The 17,630-nt window shown below is 38.4% G+C and overlaps 1 protein-coding gene across 3 annotated transcripts; it reads left to right on the top strand.

Annotated features, from left to right (window-relative positions):
* The first annotated feature begins 386 nt into the window (after positions 1–386).
* Positions 387–16,872, top strand: fundc2 (fun14 domain containing 2). Of its 3 annotated transcripts, none has more exons than XM_043704578.2 (5): positions 387–462; positions 9,309–9,465; positions 11,764–11,839; positions 15,322–15,450; positions 15,820–16,872. In XM_043704578.2, the coding sequence occupies exons 1-5, from the start codon at positions 447–449 to the stop codon at positions 15,895–15,897; spliced, it is 456 nt and encodes a 151-aa protein (XP_043560513.1). In that variant the 5' UTR covers positions 387–446; the 3' UTR covers positions 15,898–16,872. The 3 variants fall into 3 exon arrangements, with proteins under 3 accessions (XP_043560513.1, XP_087848225.1, XP_087848224.1); XM_087992099.1 differs by lacking the exon at positions 387–462 and adding an exon at positions 2,706–2,775; XM_087992098.1 differs by lacking the exon at positions 387–462 and adding an exon at positions 3,237–3,276.
* Positions 16,873–17,630: the final 758 nt, after the last annotated feature.

The raw sequence follows: 17,630 nt of genomic DNA, 5'->3' as shown, positions 1-17,630 counted from the left end.
GTTAGAACAGTTACTGTGGACTTGCTTCTTTTCTGGACAATAAATTAATTTCTTAGAACATATGGCACGGAAAATGGCCTTTCAGCTTTAGTGCTGCCAAAATTTTAGTTATGTGTTTACTCGCACATCATTACCTGATAAATCCCACTATATTAATGTATATCACGAACGATGTAGAACTACCATCAGATCTTAATTTGCATCAATAAAATTGTATTTCTTCCAGTACAGAATTCATTAACAAAGCAGACTTACAAATTATATTATTCTTTAATCAAAATACACCAAAAATAAGAATATACAAACAATGCCATCTGTAAACCTGCTCGCAAGTTGCAGACTGGACTCGGCACTTGAATGATTGACAGCACGCCAGGCACGTGCACTCAGTTACATCACTTCCGCTGGCTTGAAGGGATTATTTCCGGGTGAGAGGGCAGAGCAGAATGGAGGAGGCGAAAGGTGAGTAAGTGTGCTGGGAATTAATGTTTGTTATGTGGGCAGTTTGGGGGAGACGAGTTAGGTAGCGGTGGCGGGAGGGTAGGAGTGAAGTCAAGGTTAACATGGTGCGGGAGGGCCCACAACAGTGTTAATCGCTGAGTGATGTCGTTTATTAATAGATGAAAATTGTACAGTCATGTCAATATCCATTATAATGTTTGATATCTTGTAATAATGTCAGTGTACATCAGTGTTTGATATACAAGTATCAATGATTTACATTAATATTAAAAAGCTATGCAATAAAGTCTAAATTAGGGCCTGCTGCTATAAATATGTCAATGATGTACATTAACATTACTCTAGCCTTTAGTAATAATGTACATTAGTGTTTGCTATAATTATGCCATTATCCTTTATTAATAAAACTACAGTAATTCTATTATAGTGCATGATATACTGTAATCAGGTCAGTGATCTCCTTTGTTAATTTATAAAGGTTGTATCAAAATTTCACTATTTTGCATGATATACTGCAACAGTATCAGTAAGGTTCTTTAATAATAAGTAAAGACTATACAGCAGACACTTTGCAGAGGAATTACAATGCAGAGGAATTACAGTGCAGAGAAATGTGAGGTGGAAGAAACATGGGGAAACAATACAGGCTCAATGTACAATTTTGAGGGGATTACAGGAGCAGAGGGACCTCAGAGTTCATGTGCATAATTTTTGGTGACCAGGCAAGTTGAAACAATTGCTAAGAAAGCTTACAGGATCCTTAGATTTATAAGTAGAGATGTAGAATATAAGAGCAAGGAAATTATGCTACACTTGTATAAATCATTGGTCAGACCACATTTGGAATATTGTGATCAGTTTGGGCACCTTACTTAAGGAAGGATGATAAAGCCCTGGTGAGCAAAGGAAATTTACTGGAATGATACCAGGAATGAAGGATTTTAGAGAAAATTATGATGTGACCTTATTAAGGTGTTCCAAATAATTAACAATTTTGACAGGATGAAGAAATTATTCTGTTTCCACGAGTTGGTATGTCAATAATTAGGTTTAGGTGAAAGTGAGGACTGCAGATGCTGGAGATTAGGGTCGAGAGTGTGGTTCTGGAAAAACACAGCAGGTCAGGCAGCATCCAAGGAGCAGGAGAATACTTAGGGATAGTAATTTCAGGATTGACAGCAAGAGAACTAGAAATAAGATGAGGAGAAACTTCTTTACACAGAGTTGTTCGGATTTAGACTGTGCTGCCTGCAAGAATGGTGGACGTGTAATCCGTTGGATGTTTCACTTTTGAAAGTGTTGAATGTAGAGAGCCATAGAAACAGGGCTGAAGAATGGGACAAGCTGGGTAGCTCTTTTGGGAACTGCTACAGACACAATGAGTTGAGTAGCCTCCTCTACTGTAAATTTCTGTGATTATAATATCTGATATACTGGTCAGTGGTGTGCATTAATATATGAAGACTATACAGTAATGTCAGTGTACATTAATTCTCTATGCTGCAAAAGTGTCAGTGATGTGCATTAATGTATAAAGATGGTTCAGTAATATCTATGTATGTTACAGTGACTTGCACAGTACAGTAATAGTGTACATTATTAGAAATCAGAGGATGGTTGTGATTATTGGAGGTCACCTGTCTCAGCTCAAGGATATAAGCAGAAGTTTCTCAGGATAGCAGCTTTGGCTCAAACACCTTCAGCTGCTTCATTCATGACCTTTCCTCATTTTAAGATCAGAAGTGAGGATGTTCACTGATAATTTCATGTGGTGCTCAATGCCCCTTGTGACTCTTCAGATACTGGAGCAGTTCAGAATGACTTGAATGATATGCTGTTTTGGGCTGATAAGTGCCAAGCAACATTCACACCAGAAATGGGTCAGTCAATGACCATCTCTAAAAAGACAGTATCTAAACATAGCAGCTTGACGTCTAATGGCATTACTATTGCTGGATACCCCACATTAATATCCTGTGAGTTACTACTGAAACTGAATTAGATAGTCATATAAATACCGTGGCTACAAGAACAAGTCAGAAGCTAGGAACTCTATCGTGAGTAACTTGCCTCTTGACTGCCTGCTGCCTGATCACCTTCTACAAGGCAAATGTCAAGAGTATGATGGAATACTGTCTGCGTGCCTGGATATGTGCAGCTCTGGTCACACTTGAGAAGCTTGACACTGCCCAAGACAAAGTAGATGATTCTATTCGCATCCCATCGATCATCTTCAACATTCACTCGTTTCACCACTGATGGACAGTGACAGCCGTAACTTGCTGAGCTCTGCTTTGACCATCCAGCTTTATGGTAATGGTAGAGTGGGATTATGTGCATTTTTGTAACAGTGTCCCATCAGGGCCTATCTTTACCATTTTTGTTACCATTACCTTCTGTTTAAAAAGTGGAGAAGTAGCTTTACTTTAAGTTTAAAAGAGTAAAGTGGAGGATATGCCAGACAATAAGGTTACAAATTGTGGTTAAATACAGTTCTGTTGGTGGCCCACAACAGCTCGTGGATGCTCAGTTTTGAGTTACTGGATCTGTTTAAAATTTATTCCATTTTACATGGGTTGTAGTCCCATACAATATCATAGAGAATATTGTCAATATGAGGCCAAGACTATATGATGGTTACTCTTCCTGATACTGTCAAGGACAGGTGCAGATTGATGAAGACGAGGTCCCACCTTCCACCTGTAATTTGCCACTGAACCGATCTGGCAGTTATGCTCTTTAGGACTTGTCCCATTCACTCAGCTGGTGCCACTGAGCCACCTTTGGTGATGGATGTTTACGGTCCCCATTCAAGTACGTGGTCTGGTAACACTGGCGACTTTACTTTTACCTTTACTTCCTTCAAGTGATGTTCAATGTGGAGAGTACTGCTTTATCAGATGAGGAAGAGTGGTAAGTTGTAACCAACATGAAATTTCCTTGCCCCTATTTAACTTGATGTCTAGAGACTTCATGGGATCTGGAGTCAATGTTGAGGACTCCTAGGGCAGCTTTTTCTGACCAAAACCATTCTGTTGTCACCTCTGGTGTATCTGTCTTGGTAGTGGGACAGGATGTGCCCAAGGATAGTGATGGTGTCATGGACTTGTCGGTAAGGTATGATTCCGTGAGTCTGATGATGCCTTTCTGTTGCTTGACTAACCTGTGAGACAGCTCTCACCGTTTTGGCACAAGCACCCAGGTTTTAGTTAGGAGGACTTTGCAATGTTGATGTTGTCATTCTTTCTGCCTAGGTTGATGCCAGGTCGTCCATCTGTTTTCATTCCTTTGAGAGTTTGCACCTGTTTGATAAAATGGAATAGCTTGTGAGGCCATTTCCGAGGTCAGTTAAAAGTCAACTACGTTGTTGAGAGTCCAAAGTCACATAAAGTCTGTCTTCTTACTATCAGACTCTTCGGTCCAACTCATCCATGCCAACAAAGTTTCCCAAACTAAACTCGTCCTACTTGCCTGTATTTGGCCCGTATCCCTCAAAACCTTTCCTATTCATGTGCCTGTCGAAATATTTTTTAAATGTTGTAATTACCTGCATCTACTACTTCCTGTGGTGGTTTATTCCACACACAAACCCCCCTCTGAAAATATTGCCCCTCGGGTCCCTTTTAAATCTTTCTCTCACCTTGCATATGCCCCCAAGATTTTATAATCCTTTATAAGGTCACCTCCTCAACATCCTAAGCTCCAGTGAAAAAATACCAGCCTAACCCTCCAGTCCTGGCAACGTCCTCGTAAATCTTTTCTGAACTGTTTGCAATTTAACAATATCCTTCCAAAGCAGCATGACCAGAACTGTACACAGTACTCCAAATGTGGCCTCACCAACGCCCTGTAAAATCTCAACATGATGTTCCAACTCCAAGACTGAATGGTTTGAGCAATGAAGGCAAGTGTGCTAAATGCTTCATAATTACCCTGTCCACCTATGACACAACTTTCAAAGAATTATGTACCCGAACTCCTAGGAATGTACACCACTCAGGCCCCTACTGTTAACTGTATAAGTTCTGCCCTTGTTTGTTTTACTAAAATGCACCACCTTATTCAAATTAAAATCTATCTGCCAATTCTCACCACGTTGACCCACTCAATCAAGATCCCTTTGTACTCATAACCTCCTTCATATAGTCTATGCTACCATTTTGATGTCATCCACAAACTTAGTAACCATGCCTCCTAAATCATCATCCAAATAGTTTATATCAGTTACAAACAAAAGTGGACCCAGCATCAATCCCTGTGGAACTTCGCTGGTCACAGACCTTCAGTCCAAAAACAACCCTTTACGATAGGAGACAGAGGATGGTGGTAAAGCCAATTTTGTATCCAGTTGGTAAGCTCTCCCTGAATCATATGATATCTAACTTTATTCATTAGCCTACCATGTGAAAACTTGTCAAAGGCTTTACTAAAGTCCACATAAACAACATCTACTGCTCTGCCCTTATCAAACCTGTTGGTTACATCCTCAAAAAACTTCATCAAAAACTTATTCCCCTCCCTTTTTGAATAAGCTGAGTCTAGCATCAGTGATGGAGAAGTTTTTCAGGCCAATCATCTGGGACAATCTGAATTGTCCCTTAGAAACATATGGGTTGATAAATGACAACCAGCATAATTTGTAAAGGTAATTGAGGTTTGATTACCTTATCATTCTATCATCCACAGTGCTTTGATATTGCAGAAAAGGAGGTCATTTGACCTATAGCGCCTGTGCCAAAATTAGTCCCATTCCCTTATTCTTTTCTCATTGTCCAGTATTTATTTTTCCTCATTTGTTGCCATTAAATCCACTTCTGTCACCCTTTAGAGTGGCACACTCTTGATCCCAAACAACTCTACTTCATATCTGATTCTCGTCAGTAACCTCAAACCTCTCTCTCCTTGTAGGCTAGCCCATGTAAGGAGAACAGATTTCCTTTCCTAAAGACTGATATTATTTATTGACTTCATCGTAAATGTATTGGTCATTAGTGGACAAGCTATGAATCAGCTATGTTTTTATGTTGACAATCAACAGTGGTTGCATGCTGTTTGTTAGGCTGTGTTTTAAGTTTGGATTTTTTAATTGAATTCTAATTTCACCACCTATCATGGTGGGTATTGAACCCTAATGCCCAGAACATTAATTTAGGGCTCTGTGATACTACAACACTACCACCTGATATAGTATCTATATTGTTAATATTTAAATATGAGATGGTTATCATTATATGTTCTACTAGTGTTGATGGTGTAAGTTATTAATCAGAGATCTTGGTATACAATAATGGCACCTGAACTCCATTGGACAACAGTGTTTAATCGTTAAGTCTATCGTTTGGATGACACATTTAAAGCCAGGCCTAGTCAGTGCTCTCAGGTGGATGTCCAAGGTCCCAAAGCATTATTTTGAATAAGTGCGGGACAGTCATCCCACTGTTCTGGCCAATCAACCAATTTCATGAAAATAGCTTAACAGGTCATTTCCTCATTGTGTTATTATGGAAGATTGCTTGCTATATATGTTTCTGCATTTCTTATATTACAACAGTAACTGCATTATGAAGTACTTTGGAATGTCCTGAGATTGTCGGTCTCTTTGCTTCCATCTTTCCCTCTCCTGATCTGCCTCCTTCTGTTTTGATCCCTTAAATGATGTTTACCATTCAGTTCATAGAAGAATTGTTCTTTGATCAGAAAATGTATCGCTATTGAATTAAGAAAAACTAATGGTTGGAAAAGCCTACATTGTAATTTTACTATGTGCAACCTGTGCAGTCTCTATGCCGCTTAACCACTCCTACAGGCATAATGTTGGTTATATTCAGCCAGTTTATGACAATACATAGCCCTGCTCTGTAATAACCGATTAATTGCAGTTAGAGATAATACAAGCAGAGTGTAGCCATTTTTAGACCCAATGCATTGACTGCGTGACTTTTGATTCTTCCCAGAAGTGTATTATCTGTTGTGTATATCCAGCTTGCTTTTCATTTTCTTGTGTCAAGGATCTTTACTCCCTTGCGTTCTGCCAATATTCTTGATTGGGTGCTCATTAGCTGACTTGGCAGAACAGCTGGTTTATGATGCAGTGTGATGCCAACAGAGTGGGTTCACTTCATGCAGTGGCTGGGGTTACCATAAAGGACTGTGCTTCTCAACCTCTCTTCCTCGTCTGAGGCATGGTGACCTTCAAGTTAATTATAGTGGCGCGATGGTCTGCTAAGACTAAGGTGACTTTATCTTTATCCTTAATTAACTTTACAGGAGGTTGATTGGTTCTTCATTGGTTTACTCAGAACAGTTGCGAAGCCCTGACTTTTCAAGTCAAACAGTGCACTAATTGGAACAAGCTTTCATAACAATATAGATTATATATGGGTGTTTTAGCTATATCTACATTCTAATCCTTTAGTAAAACTCCATATCTTTACCAATGATTCTGTCATCCTCCTTGACCATGATCGTGAGTTGAAAGAGAGTGAATCTCGAAGACAATGAGGTGAGCTTCTAATACTATCAAACTTGACAGTGCTGCTACTCTGTTATCCTTTCTACTCTGTAAACTCCAGTATATTCCAAAACTCTGTTGCCAATATCATACCACATACCAGGTCACACCTTTGCTGATTTTGTTTTTTGACATTGGCTCCTATTTCTCCAATGCCTCTTATTTAAAATTCTCTTCCTTTTTATTTAAATCCTGACATAGCCTCACCCCTCTGCCCTTTCACTGTAGTCTCTGTCAGTTGTACAACACTCTTATCACTCCACATCCTCCCTGAACTGTGTTCCTCCAATTCTGAGCTCTTGTCGACCTGTGGTACCAGTTATGCAGTCTGTGCAGTACGCAATTTCTCCCTAAATGCTTGACTTTTTTTTCATCAAAGTTTTGATCACCTTCATAATTTGTCTGAAATTTGGCTCAGCATCCATTTTGGCTGACCACAGTTCTGTTATTGTTTGGTCTAAGGGGAAAAGGCTTCCAGGGTTACTGACCTTGATGAATTTTGCATAAGCTGTACTATAAAGTGTAAAAAGGATTCGATCTGGTTTGCATCACCATGCTGTCTTGATTAAAAACGCTTGTTTTCCTGTTCAGCTTTAAAAATGGGCACTTGGGGAGATACTGCATATTACAACTACATATCGCCCTTCACCCATCTCCAATGTTTGATGGCATACAGAACTACCTCTTGCGTATATACACAAAAGGCAGTTGCCAATGTCTGTCACTTTACAGCTGCTGGATTGAAATCTTGCAAGCATTCCATTCATGGTTTGAGCATGCTGAAAAGTGACAGCTGATGTGGGGGTTTGAAATTAACCAGCAGAATCATCAGCTCTTGGAGACAAGTTTATGATATCTCCTTCATGAGGCTGAAATGGCTTAAGAGCAATTTTGTTTGTGAACTTTAAAATTGGAAAGGACTGCATGCAGACTATTGAGTCTGTGAACCTTAGACACACTCAGTTTGAGTAATATCCACTTCTGTAAAATGTAAATCTTAGCAAATTATCAATAAATATAATTGTCTCATTATTTTGTTCTGCTTATTTAGTCATTTTGCTGAATAACAATATTCTGCTTCTCTTGTGTTTGCAACTTTGGTTCATTTTTGTTTTCCTACTGTTCAGTGGCAGAATAAAATAATAACATGTCAAGACATCCCAGCGGTGTCGGTGTGCTCAAACTGCAAGAATAATGTAAAATAGGTAATATATATCCCAGCTGGAAACCATTCAGCATTTCTGAACTGTACTCTAAAACGTCTACCGAGGGACTGTCCTTTGTGGCTCTTGTTTCTGCATTGATATAATTTTGTGTTTTGTTATGACAACTTTGAAAAGATCAGAGTTAAAAATAGAATCTGAAAATAAATTCTTTTGAAGTGTACCTGCTAGGCTGGTTCACATTATCTCTGCTTACATCCAATTACTGTGCCGCCTTGGATTCAATTACCAGTGTCTCTCCAAAAGAGAAAATGCTGGAAAATCTCAGCAGGTCTGGCAGCATTTTTAAGGAGAGAAAAAAAATCTGACGTTTAGAGTCCAACTGACACTTTGTCAAAACTTTGACTCGAAACGTCAGCTCTTTTCTCTCCTTACAGATGCTGCCAGACCTGCTGAGATTTTCCAGCATTTTCTCTTTTGGTTTCAGATTCCAGCATCCGCAGTAATTTGCTTTTAACCAGTGTCTCTCTTCTGATCATTGTGGTGTATGATACAGTTTTAAAATATTTATAGTCCAGAATGGAGAAATTGTTTGGAGCTGGAGTACTCACTAAGATTTGAGTTTTATTGTTTGCCGGTTATCATACCTTATAGGTTTTTTAAAAGGAGTCTAGTTTACTGTCCCCATAAATGCCACAGTTGGGTTCTGTCTGGTGTCTGTGAGCACTGAACCATGACTCATCCATATTCTGCTATGAAAATATTTCTCCAATCAATTATTAAGTTCGTCGATTATAAATTATTTTAGCATTGCTGCAATTTTTAAAAAAAAAAAGTTCAATATTGTATCTTCTCAAATTTATGCATTTGGATGTTTCACTTTCAAAGGTTCCAAATGCTTTTTGGATACAGGAGCAAATGTGCCTTTAGATTTGAATGTAAATGTCTTTGTGAAATGTTTTGTGATGGAGTGAAATTGAAAGCTATTATTAGATGAGAAGAAAGCAAGAGTACGTACAGGTCCTGTGTTGTTTGTTCTGTTCTAAGATGTCAGATTCATTAGGTCTAATGTTCTTACAGGCATTTTGTAAGTTTACAAGCCAAGAAAAGAGTTTCCTGGAAGTATTTTGAATCTTTATCAAAATGATTGAGATCTTGTTGTTTCTTCCCAGAGAAAACCAATGATAATAGCCAGTTTGAGGTTTTGGATTTAGCTGAATATGCCAAACGACAAAGATGGTGGAACCGATTCTTTGGAAGAAATTCTGGACCAATTGCTGAGAAATACACAGTAGCAACACAGCTGATGATTGGAGGAGCCAGTGGGTGGTGAGCTTTAACTTTTGATTCACCTTCAGCAGAGCTTTTCTTTCTTTTGACAAAAATGGACAGAATTTGTGACATTGGAGATCATGTTTAGAAAACTGTCCTCTGTTGTTTGATTCATATTAGCTAATTATAAATGTATCATTGTTGCCAAGGTTACTTGATTTTTAAGAAACATTGAATTTGCATGCACTGTCCCAATCTGTTGAACTGAATTGGAAAATGTTTTCCACTACAATATCCCAATGAATGGATTCCTAGTGTAATGTAGTAGTGTATTTTTTAAGTCCACACAAGGTTCAGGAAACTACTCCAGAATTTAACATTCATAGTGAACTACACCAGTTGAAACCAAGATCAAAGTATTTCAAATCACTATTGGCTACATGAATAAAAAGGAAAGAGATATTTTGGTAAAACTGAGACCACACATTCCCAGAGAGTCCCTGACTGCTTTTAAATTGCTTGATTTAATTAGCCTAAGTATTTAGAACAATATTTTGAGCCCAGAGACTCCAGTTCAAGGCTCACTTACTCTAGAGGTGTGTCATAACTCGACTGTACAGATTGAATAGAAAATATCTTCAGATAAAGAGGAGGGATTTCAGTTACTTGTTTAGTGTAAGCGTGAAGATTCCTCAAGTTCCCAATAATGTGAGAGTTCTAACCTGAATGATCTTCTGTACCAGCCATCCTTAAGATCTCTGAATAAGCCTTTGAATTATTATAAACCTTTGGATAGTAGATGTGGATTCATGTGGTCGTTAAGGCCTAGGTTGTTTCTACTTGATTCATTTCTCTCTTGGTCCTTATAACTGTTAAGTAACTCTCTGAAAATATATAAAAGCAAAATACTTGCATGTTGGGGAAACTCAGGTCTGGTAACATCTTGCAGCGATAAACAAAATTAATGTTTCAGGTCTGATGTGACTATCCTGAAGATACATATCTGACTCAACTTGATGAATTTCCCCAGCATTTTCTGTGTTTGTTTGTTTGTTTCTTTCATACTGTTAGTATAAGCTGCATTCATAGGAGCAGGATTAGGCTATTCAGCCCCTTCAGCCTGTTTCACCATTCAGTGAGATCATTCTCTAATTCCATATCCTTAGTACCTTTTGCTTAACTGAAATTTATCTATATCAGATTGAAACTTTAACAACTGATCCTGCATCTACTGTTGTCAGTGGAAGAGTATTCCAAATATCTGCTGCATGTAGAAGTACTTCCTAACATCTTTCCTGAATGGTCTGGTCATAATTCTCAGACTATGTCCCCTAGTTCTAGAATCCCCAACCAATGGAAATAGTTTATCATTATCTACCCTGCTTTTTCCTTCTGTCAGTTCATGCCTCAATTTTCTAAATTCTACAGAAAATATGCCTACTTTGTATGATTTCTTCTCATAACCGAACCTCTGAAATCGAGTATTATTATAAACCTATGTTGTACTCCCTTAAAGACCAGTGTATCTTTTCTAAAGTGTGGTGCCCAGAGCTGCTCTCAGCACTCCAAGTGAGATGTAACCAAAGTTTTTTATAACTGCAGCATAACTTTTGCATTGTTGTACTCCAGTCCTCTAGATATAAAGACCAGCATTCTATTAGGGTTTTCTTGATTATTTTCTGCATTTGACATTTTAAAGATGTATGAACCTGAATCAAAGTCTCTTTGGACGTCAGACCTGAAACATTAATTTTGTTTCTCTCTCCACAGATAACTTCTCACCATCTAGAAACATCTTTTTTTGGTCAAAAATGGGTAACCTCATACTTATATTGAACTCCATGAGCAACAGTTTTGCATATTCACACAGTTTACCAATATCCCTTGTAATTTTATGCTATCATCTACACTGTTTACAATTCTGCCTAACTTTTGTGTCATCAGCAAACTTGGATATATGACTTTCTGTGCCATTATCCAAGTGGTTAATAAATAATGTAAATAATTGAGGCCCTGACACAGATCTTTGTGGGACACCACTGGTCACTTCCTGCCAATTTGAGCACCAGCCCATTATCTCTACTTTCTGTCACCTGCCGTTCAACCAATTTCCCACGTTTGCTTTTAATTCTGTATTCCGCAATACACGGACCTGTATTTCATCGATGAACTTCTTAGTTGTTCATTCTGTAACTTATAAATATTCAAGTTTTTACAAAATAACTTGTGCGTGAATACATGTCCCATTGCCAACTGAATTTCAAGAAGGCAAATCTTTTGAAGAGAGATGAATGAATCTGTTTTCTCGATCTGCTCATAATTTTAAACGTTAAATTTCTGCCATTTTCTTTGTAGGTGTGCAGGGTTCTTGTTTCAGAAAGTTGGAAAATTAGCTGCAACAGCAGTTGGTGGAGGTTTCTTCCTGCTCCAGGTGAGAGTCAATTGATTTGGGAAATTAAAAGTCTTTTTCAGAATGGTAGAGTGAGGGAAGAGCTTTTAACTGTAGGCAGGGACTGAAAGGCTGAGACAATACTTAAACCAATGATAGAAATGTGTTGCTGGAAAAGCGCAGCAGGTCAGGCAGCATCTAGGGAACAGGAGAATCGACGTTTCGGGCATTAGCCCTTCTTCAGGAAGGCTAATGCCCGAAACGTCGATTCTCCTGTTCCCAAATGCTGCCTGACCTGCTGCGCTTTTCCAGCAACACATTTCCATCTCTGATCTCCTCCAGCATCTGCAGACCTCACTTTCTCCTTAAATCAATGATAAAAGAGGAGAAAGTGAGGACTGCAGATGCTGGAGATCAGAGCTGAAAATGTGTTGCTGGAAAAGCGCAGCAGGTCAGGCAGCATCCAACGAGCAGGAGAATCGACGTTTCGGGCATGAGCCCTTCTTCAGGAATGAGGAAAGTGTGTCCAGCAGGCTAAGATAAAAGGTAGGGAGGAGGGACTTGGGGGAGGGGCGTTGGAAATGTGATAGGTGGAAGGAGGTCAAGGTGAGGGTGATAGGCCGGAGTGGGGTGGGGGCGGAGAGGTCAGGAAGAAGATTGCAGGTTAGGAAAGTGGTGCTGAGTTCGAGGGATTTGACTGAGACAAGGTGGGGGGAGGGGAAATGAGGAAACTGGAGAAATCTGAGTTCATCCCTCGTGGTTGGAGGGTTCCTAGGCGGAAGATGAGGCGTTCTTCCTCCAACCGTCGTGTTGCGATGGTCTGGCGATGGAGGATGAATGCTGCCTGACCTGCTGCGCTTTTCCAGCAACACATTTTCAGCTTAAACCAATGATAACCTATCATGATCTCTGCACCAAACCCATGCATATTTTGGGGTTTAATCCTGCAAACAAAAACAGTAATTTTTTGGGGTGTGTCTAATATGAATTTGAGTTGATATTCTGTAAATGTAATACACCAATTACGGCATCACACATACATTTGCTTATCCCTGGCTGATGGTGGATGATGATAAGTGTGCCATTTGTTTCATTGCTGTCTTTGAAAAGTGCTAAATCTAGTGCGCAGCCTGAGTAGAATAACTAAGTTCGGCTGATTAATTACTAAAGTATGATCCAAGTTATTGATTCCATTAGTTTCAAGCATTTTTGCATTTCATTTATGTCCCTACTGTCAGAGTATATAAAGGGGGTTGTATTGAATCTCTATACAACAGGACATTTATAAATATTGGTGAGTTTAAAACTATCACCCAACAATCCTTTCCTAACTCCTTTAATTTATAATTACTATTCCATGTGTCTATATTTTGTTTCATTTCTAGTGTTTGATCTTTTTTGATTTCATTGCTCTTCATTGCCAGCAGCTATCCCAGTACTTTTTTTTTCAAAAAACCACATGAAGCACCTTTTTTTTTCATACTATAGTATTTGTGAGGAAGGAAGGAAGAAAAATGGTATAAGGGACCTGAAAATGAACAGGCCAACAAACTAAAAAACAGTCTCATACACACAGAAGACCACAGACCCTATATTAACTGTTCAAAAGAATTAACCAATGGGTTTTAATTCCATGTGTCCTATTTTGCTGTTCTTCAAATTTTCCCCTTCAAAATATTTACCTAATTTCCTTTGTTAAGCCCCCTTCAGGGAGTGATCAGGACAACTCACTGTTTCAAAAAAAGTATTAACCTTGCATTTGGTTCTTTTTACATTTACCCTGAATCTTTGTCTTCTGGTTGCTGACTATTCTGCCTTTGAATAGATGTTCCCTATTTATTAAAACACTTCATAATTTTGAAAATCCCTCTTAAAGATCTCCCTTAATCATTTGTGCTTTAATGAGAATAATCCCGGTTTTTCCAAACCTGTCAACAGCTTTGGTCGAAATGTGGACCAAAGCTGTTGACAGGTTTGGAAAAACCGGGATTATTCTCATTAAAGCACAAATGATTAAGGGAGATGTGGACCAAAAACATCTGACTCCCTGACTGCCTTTGACATCAAATAGCATTTGACTTGAATGTGGTATTACACAATTCTGGTAAATTGCTGGGAATTGGGGAATATTCCCACTACCTAGATGGTGTCATGCCCAAGCACAAAGGAAGGTTGTTGGACCCCAATTATTGCAGCCCTAGGACCTTGCTGCAGAAGTTTATCAGACCATAGGCCCAGCCAATCCTCAGCTGCTTCATCAATGACCTCCCCTCCGTTACAAGAGGAAATGTTCACTGATGATTGTACAGTGTTTAGTTCTATTTTCAACCTTTCCAATTTTGAAATAATTCATATCTATATTCTGTCAGGCTTGGATTGATTATTGACAAATATCATTTCTACCACACAATTATCAAGCAGTGACCATCGCCAACAGTATTAAGTGATATTACCGTCACTGAATCTCAAATTGGAGAAGGGGGATTTCAAAGTTTGGGAGAAGATTTGTAGCTTGCGTGCTCGTTGTTGTGGTTCTGTCTTCGAGCTGGGAATTTGTGTTGCAGACGTTTCGTCCCCTGTCTAGGTGACATCCTCAGTGCTTGGGAGCCTCCTGTGAAGGGGGATTTGCAGGATAGTTGTACCATTGAAGAGAAACTGGGGTACAAAAGTCAGTTAGATCACCTCCTGACTCTCCATTATTCCACCATGTATATGGAACATTCTCAGCTTAGTACAGCTCTAACCATACTCTGGAAGCTTGACACCATCAAGGACAAAGCAGCTCTCCTGACTGACATCCTATTCATTTACTCTCTCCTCACTGTTGCACAGTGGCTGCAGTATCTATTATCAACAAGATGCACTGCAGTAACTTGCCAAGGTTTCTTGAATTGCACCTTGCAGCCCCATAACTTCTACCACTTTGACAGGAAGAGTATGGGAACACCACCACCTACAAGTTTTTTTTTTCCCCAAAAGAGACAAAATGTATCACAAATGTTCCTTCATCACTGAACCAAATACTTGAACTGTCTCCTTCAAGGCACCTTCACCATCATCTTCCGAAGTTCATTTGTGGCTGCTGAATTAGTGTTGATCTGGTCCAGGTTGCATTAAATTGGCATTGTTCTGTGATTTTTGCATGTCTGTATTCATAAATATGTATACTGTGCACACTGTCTGTGCTGTTTCTTCCTGAGGGAAAAGAAAGAACAGAAAAGTTAATCCAATTTCTAGAATGCAAATGAAAACAGCTGTATTTTTGCTACTACTGTGGGAATAGTGATATTCAATTTCCTAAAAACAGCTTGTTTCCATTCATTATTGGAAGGAAAAGAAACACTATTTTGACAATAATTATGGTAAAGAAACAAGCATACAGTCGCATTTCACATGATTTACAACCAAACAGTGCATATTCATTAGGAAAAGATACTGAAAATCTTAATACAGAATCCTGTGAAAAGTAATGATTGTAGTGACTCTCAAAGGTGGATGAAGTGATGTTCTAATTTTTCTTTCAGATTGCCAATCATACGGGATACATCACTATTGACTGGAAGCGAGTGGAAAGGGATGTAAATAAGGCAAAGAAACAGTTGAAAATTGGCAAGAATAAGGTTGCTCCAGAGGTGCATGGTGCAATTGATGAGGTAGGAAAATGGTGAACTTGTGTTATTACAGTACAGTTTTATTCGCCAAATAAAAGTCACAGTAGTGAAAAAATATTATCTTAGCATGGTTTTTCTGTTCCACGAAATTTGAGGGATTTATTTCTTAATTTAGACATGATTGCTGACAAAAGAAAACTGAACGTTCAAAAAACTGGAATGTAGCTTTTTTTACCGTTAGACAGAATGTCTAAAAGCTAATACAAACCATAAAGCTGATAGTGAATTCTGGTTTAGTAACAATTTAAACATGACAAACAATTCCATTAGGTAGATTATCCTTTGTTCCTTCACAACTGCTGTGAAATGGAAAATGTTAATTATTCTATCCTTTCCTTCTTCCCCATGCAGGTGACTGTGTTTGTGAAGAAGAACATTGTCCTTACTGGAGGTTTTGTTGGTGGATTCCTACTTGGACTTGCTTCATGAGGATTAGTTGAAGATGTTACTACAATTAATGAATTACAATCCGTTAATACTTCTCCCCGCCCTTGAAACCATTGATAGATTGTACATGCTTCTGTGTTGGGTTTGCGTGCCCCACAGACAATACTGAGCTAGTATCTTCAATATACTTTACTGGAAGGGATTTGCATCACTGAGTTGACTCTGTGACCTCAATCATCTGAGTCACATGTTAAGAATATTATCAAAATTGACTCTTGTCCTGGTTTATGATGATACTCAAAATGGTGATACAATGTTTTAATGTGGTTGGCTGCACTGATTGAGATGTGGGCCTCATATTTTAACTTCATTGTACAATCACAGATGCTCATCTTCTTGTGACTCCTCATACTTGACATCTTGTACATTTTACCACCATATTGAACTTCTGAATTGATATTGTTTCTGTGTTTGCATGTTTTTGGGGCTATCTGCTACACATTACTTACAACATGTATTTCTAAATATTAAGATTTTATGAAGGCTGGACACTCCCCTTAATGACACTTTAAATGGACTGGAGCTTGTGCGATTTGTTTGTGTTGCATCACATACTGTAGTTGCCTGAATGACACAGGTATAGCGACCAATTCATTGTGACATGGCATTACAAAAACTGGATGTGTTTTTCAAAGTTAAAACAATATCTTAAGAGATCAGGTGACTTTTTATATGCACTCTTTCTTGTTTTGCTTCATCCTTTTATCTTTATTATATTTGAGCTTTAAAAGCTACTCCCAGATGTCTTCTAACTTATTAATTACTTTGCCATAAGTATTCTCTGATCATGTTGCTTATGAGCAAAGCCTGAATTGTATCTTTCCAGTACTTCATGTTAATTACTGTAGTACACCCAAGAGTTTGAACTTGTTTGGCTTCAGCTGTAGGCAATAAAAGATTCATCATGTTGGAACCTCAAGAGCCCTGGTGTCCCAGTAAAAAGAAAAGTATTCTGTCTTTGCGATTCTGTATGTTTACTTTGTAGCTATGCATGGCGTATTGCTGATTAAGTTGGAAGATTATAAATTCAGATCCCACTCCATTGAATTCAGCATAAAATCCAGGTTGATACTAATGCAGTATTGAGAAAGTGCTGCATTGCTCTAGGGGGTGATTTTCTGATGAGGTGTAAAATTGGGACCTTGTATTCCTCCTTCGGTAGGTGCAAAAGATCCTGTAATCGTTTTCAAATCATAAAGGAGAGTTTGGTACTAGCCCATACTTGACCCTCGACTGGAATTATGGTAGCAGATGTCTGGTCACTGAGACTTTAATGTGTGTAAACTTGTCTATTATGTTTGACAGGGTTACCTTTCAAAAATACTTCAGATATGACCTTTGCAAAATGTGACAACATCAAAGGTGCTATATAAATACAAGTTTATTTTAAATACTATATTTGAAAAGAGAGCTATCTAGTCACTGGGCAGGCTAAATTGAAATTTCCATTCATTACCTGTAAAAATAGAAAGTAGGACAGAAACGTCATTTTTAGCGAATGTTTATAAGCTAGTAGTGCTACTACATATTTACACATTAGTTTTTGGATGAAGTAGTGAATTTGCTCAGTTTTTTTTATAAAAAAAAAACTATCTACTTAATGCAGATGGGAGTTTTTACCTTTTTTGTTATTCAGAATGGACTCCAAACCTAACTTTCAATTGACCTAAATTTTTCAGATCTATTTTACTGAATATCTCTAAGTCTCTAGTATT

The sequence above is a fragment of the Chiloscyllium plagiosum genome, unplaced genomic scaffold, assembly GCF_037043375.1.
Source record: "Chiloscyllium plagiosum isolate Xiang-an unplaced genomic scaffold, Cpla_swu_hap1 HiC_scaffold_11, whole genome shotgun sequence".
Classification (NCBI taxonomy): Eukaryota; Metazoa; Chordata; class Chondrichthyes; order Orectolobiformes; family Hemiscylliidae; genus Chiloscyllium; species Chiloscyllium plagiosum.
This window is presented reverse-complemented; position numbering and strand designations above follow the sequence as displayed.

Coding starts and splice junctions, on each gene's coding strand:
- fundc2 (XM_087992099.1), top strand. CDS start 2,721: ATGGACAGTGACAGCCGTAACTTGCTGAGCTCTGCTTTGACCATCCAG. Junction 2,776..9,308: donor TTTGACCATCCAGCTTTATG/GTAATGGTAGAG, acceptor GTTTCTTCCCAG/AGAAAACCAATGATAATAGC. Junction 11,840..15,321: donor GAGGTTTCTTCCTGCTCCAG/GTGAGAGTCAAT, acceptor TTTTTCTTTCAG/ATTGCCAATCATACGGGATA.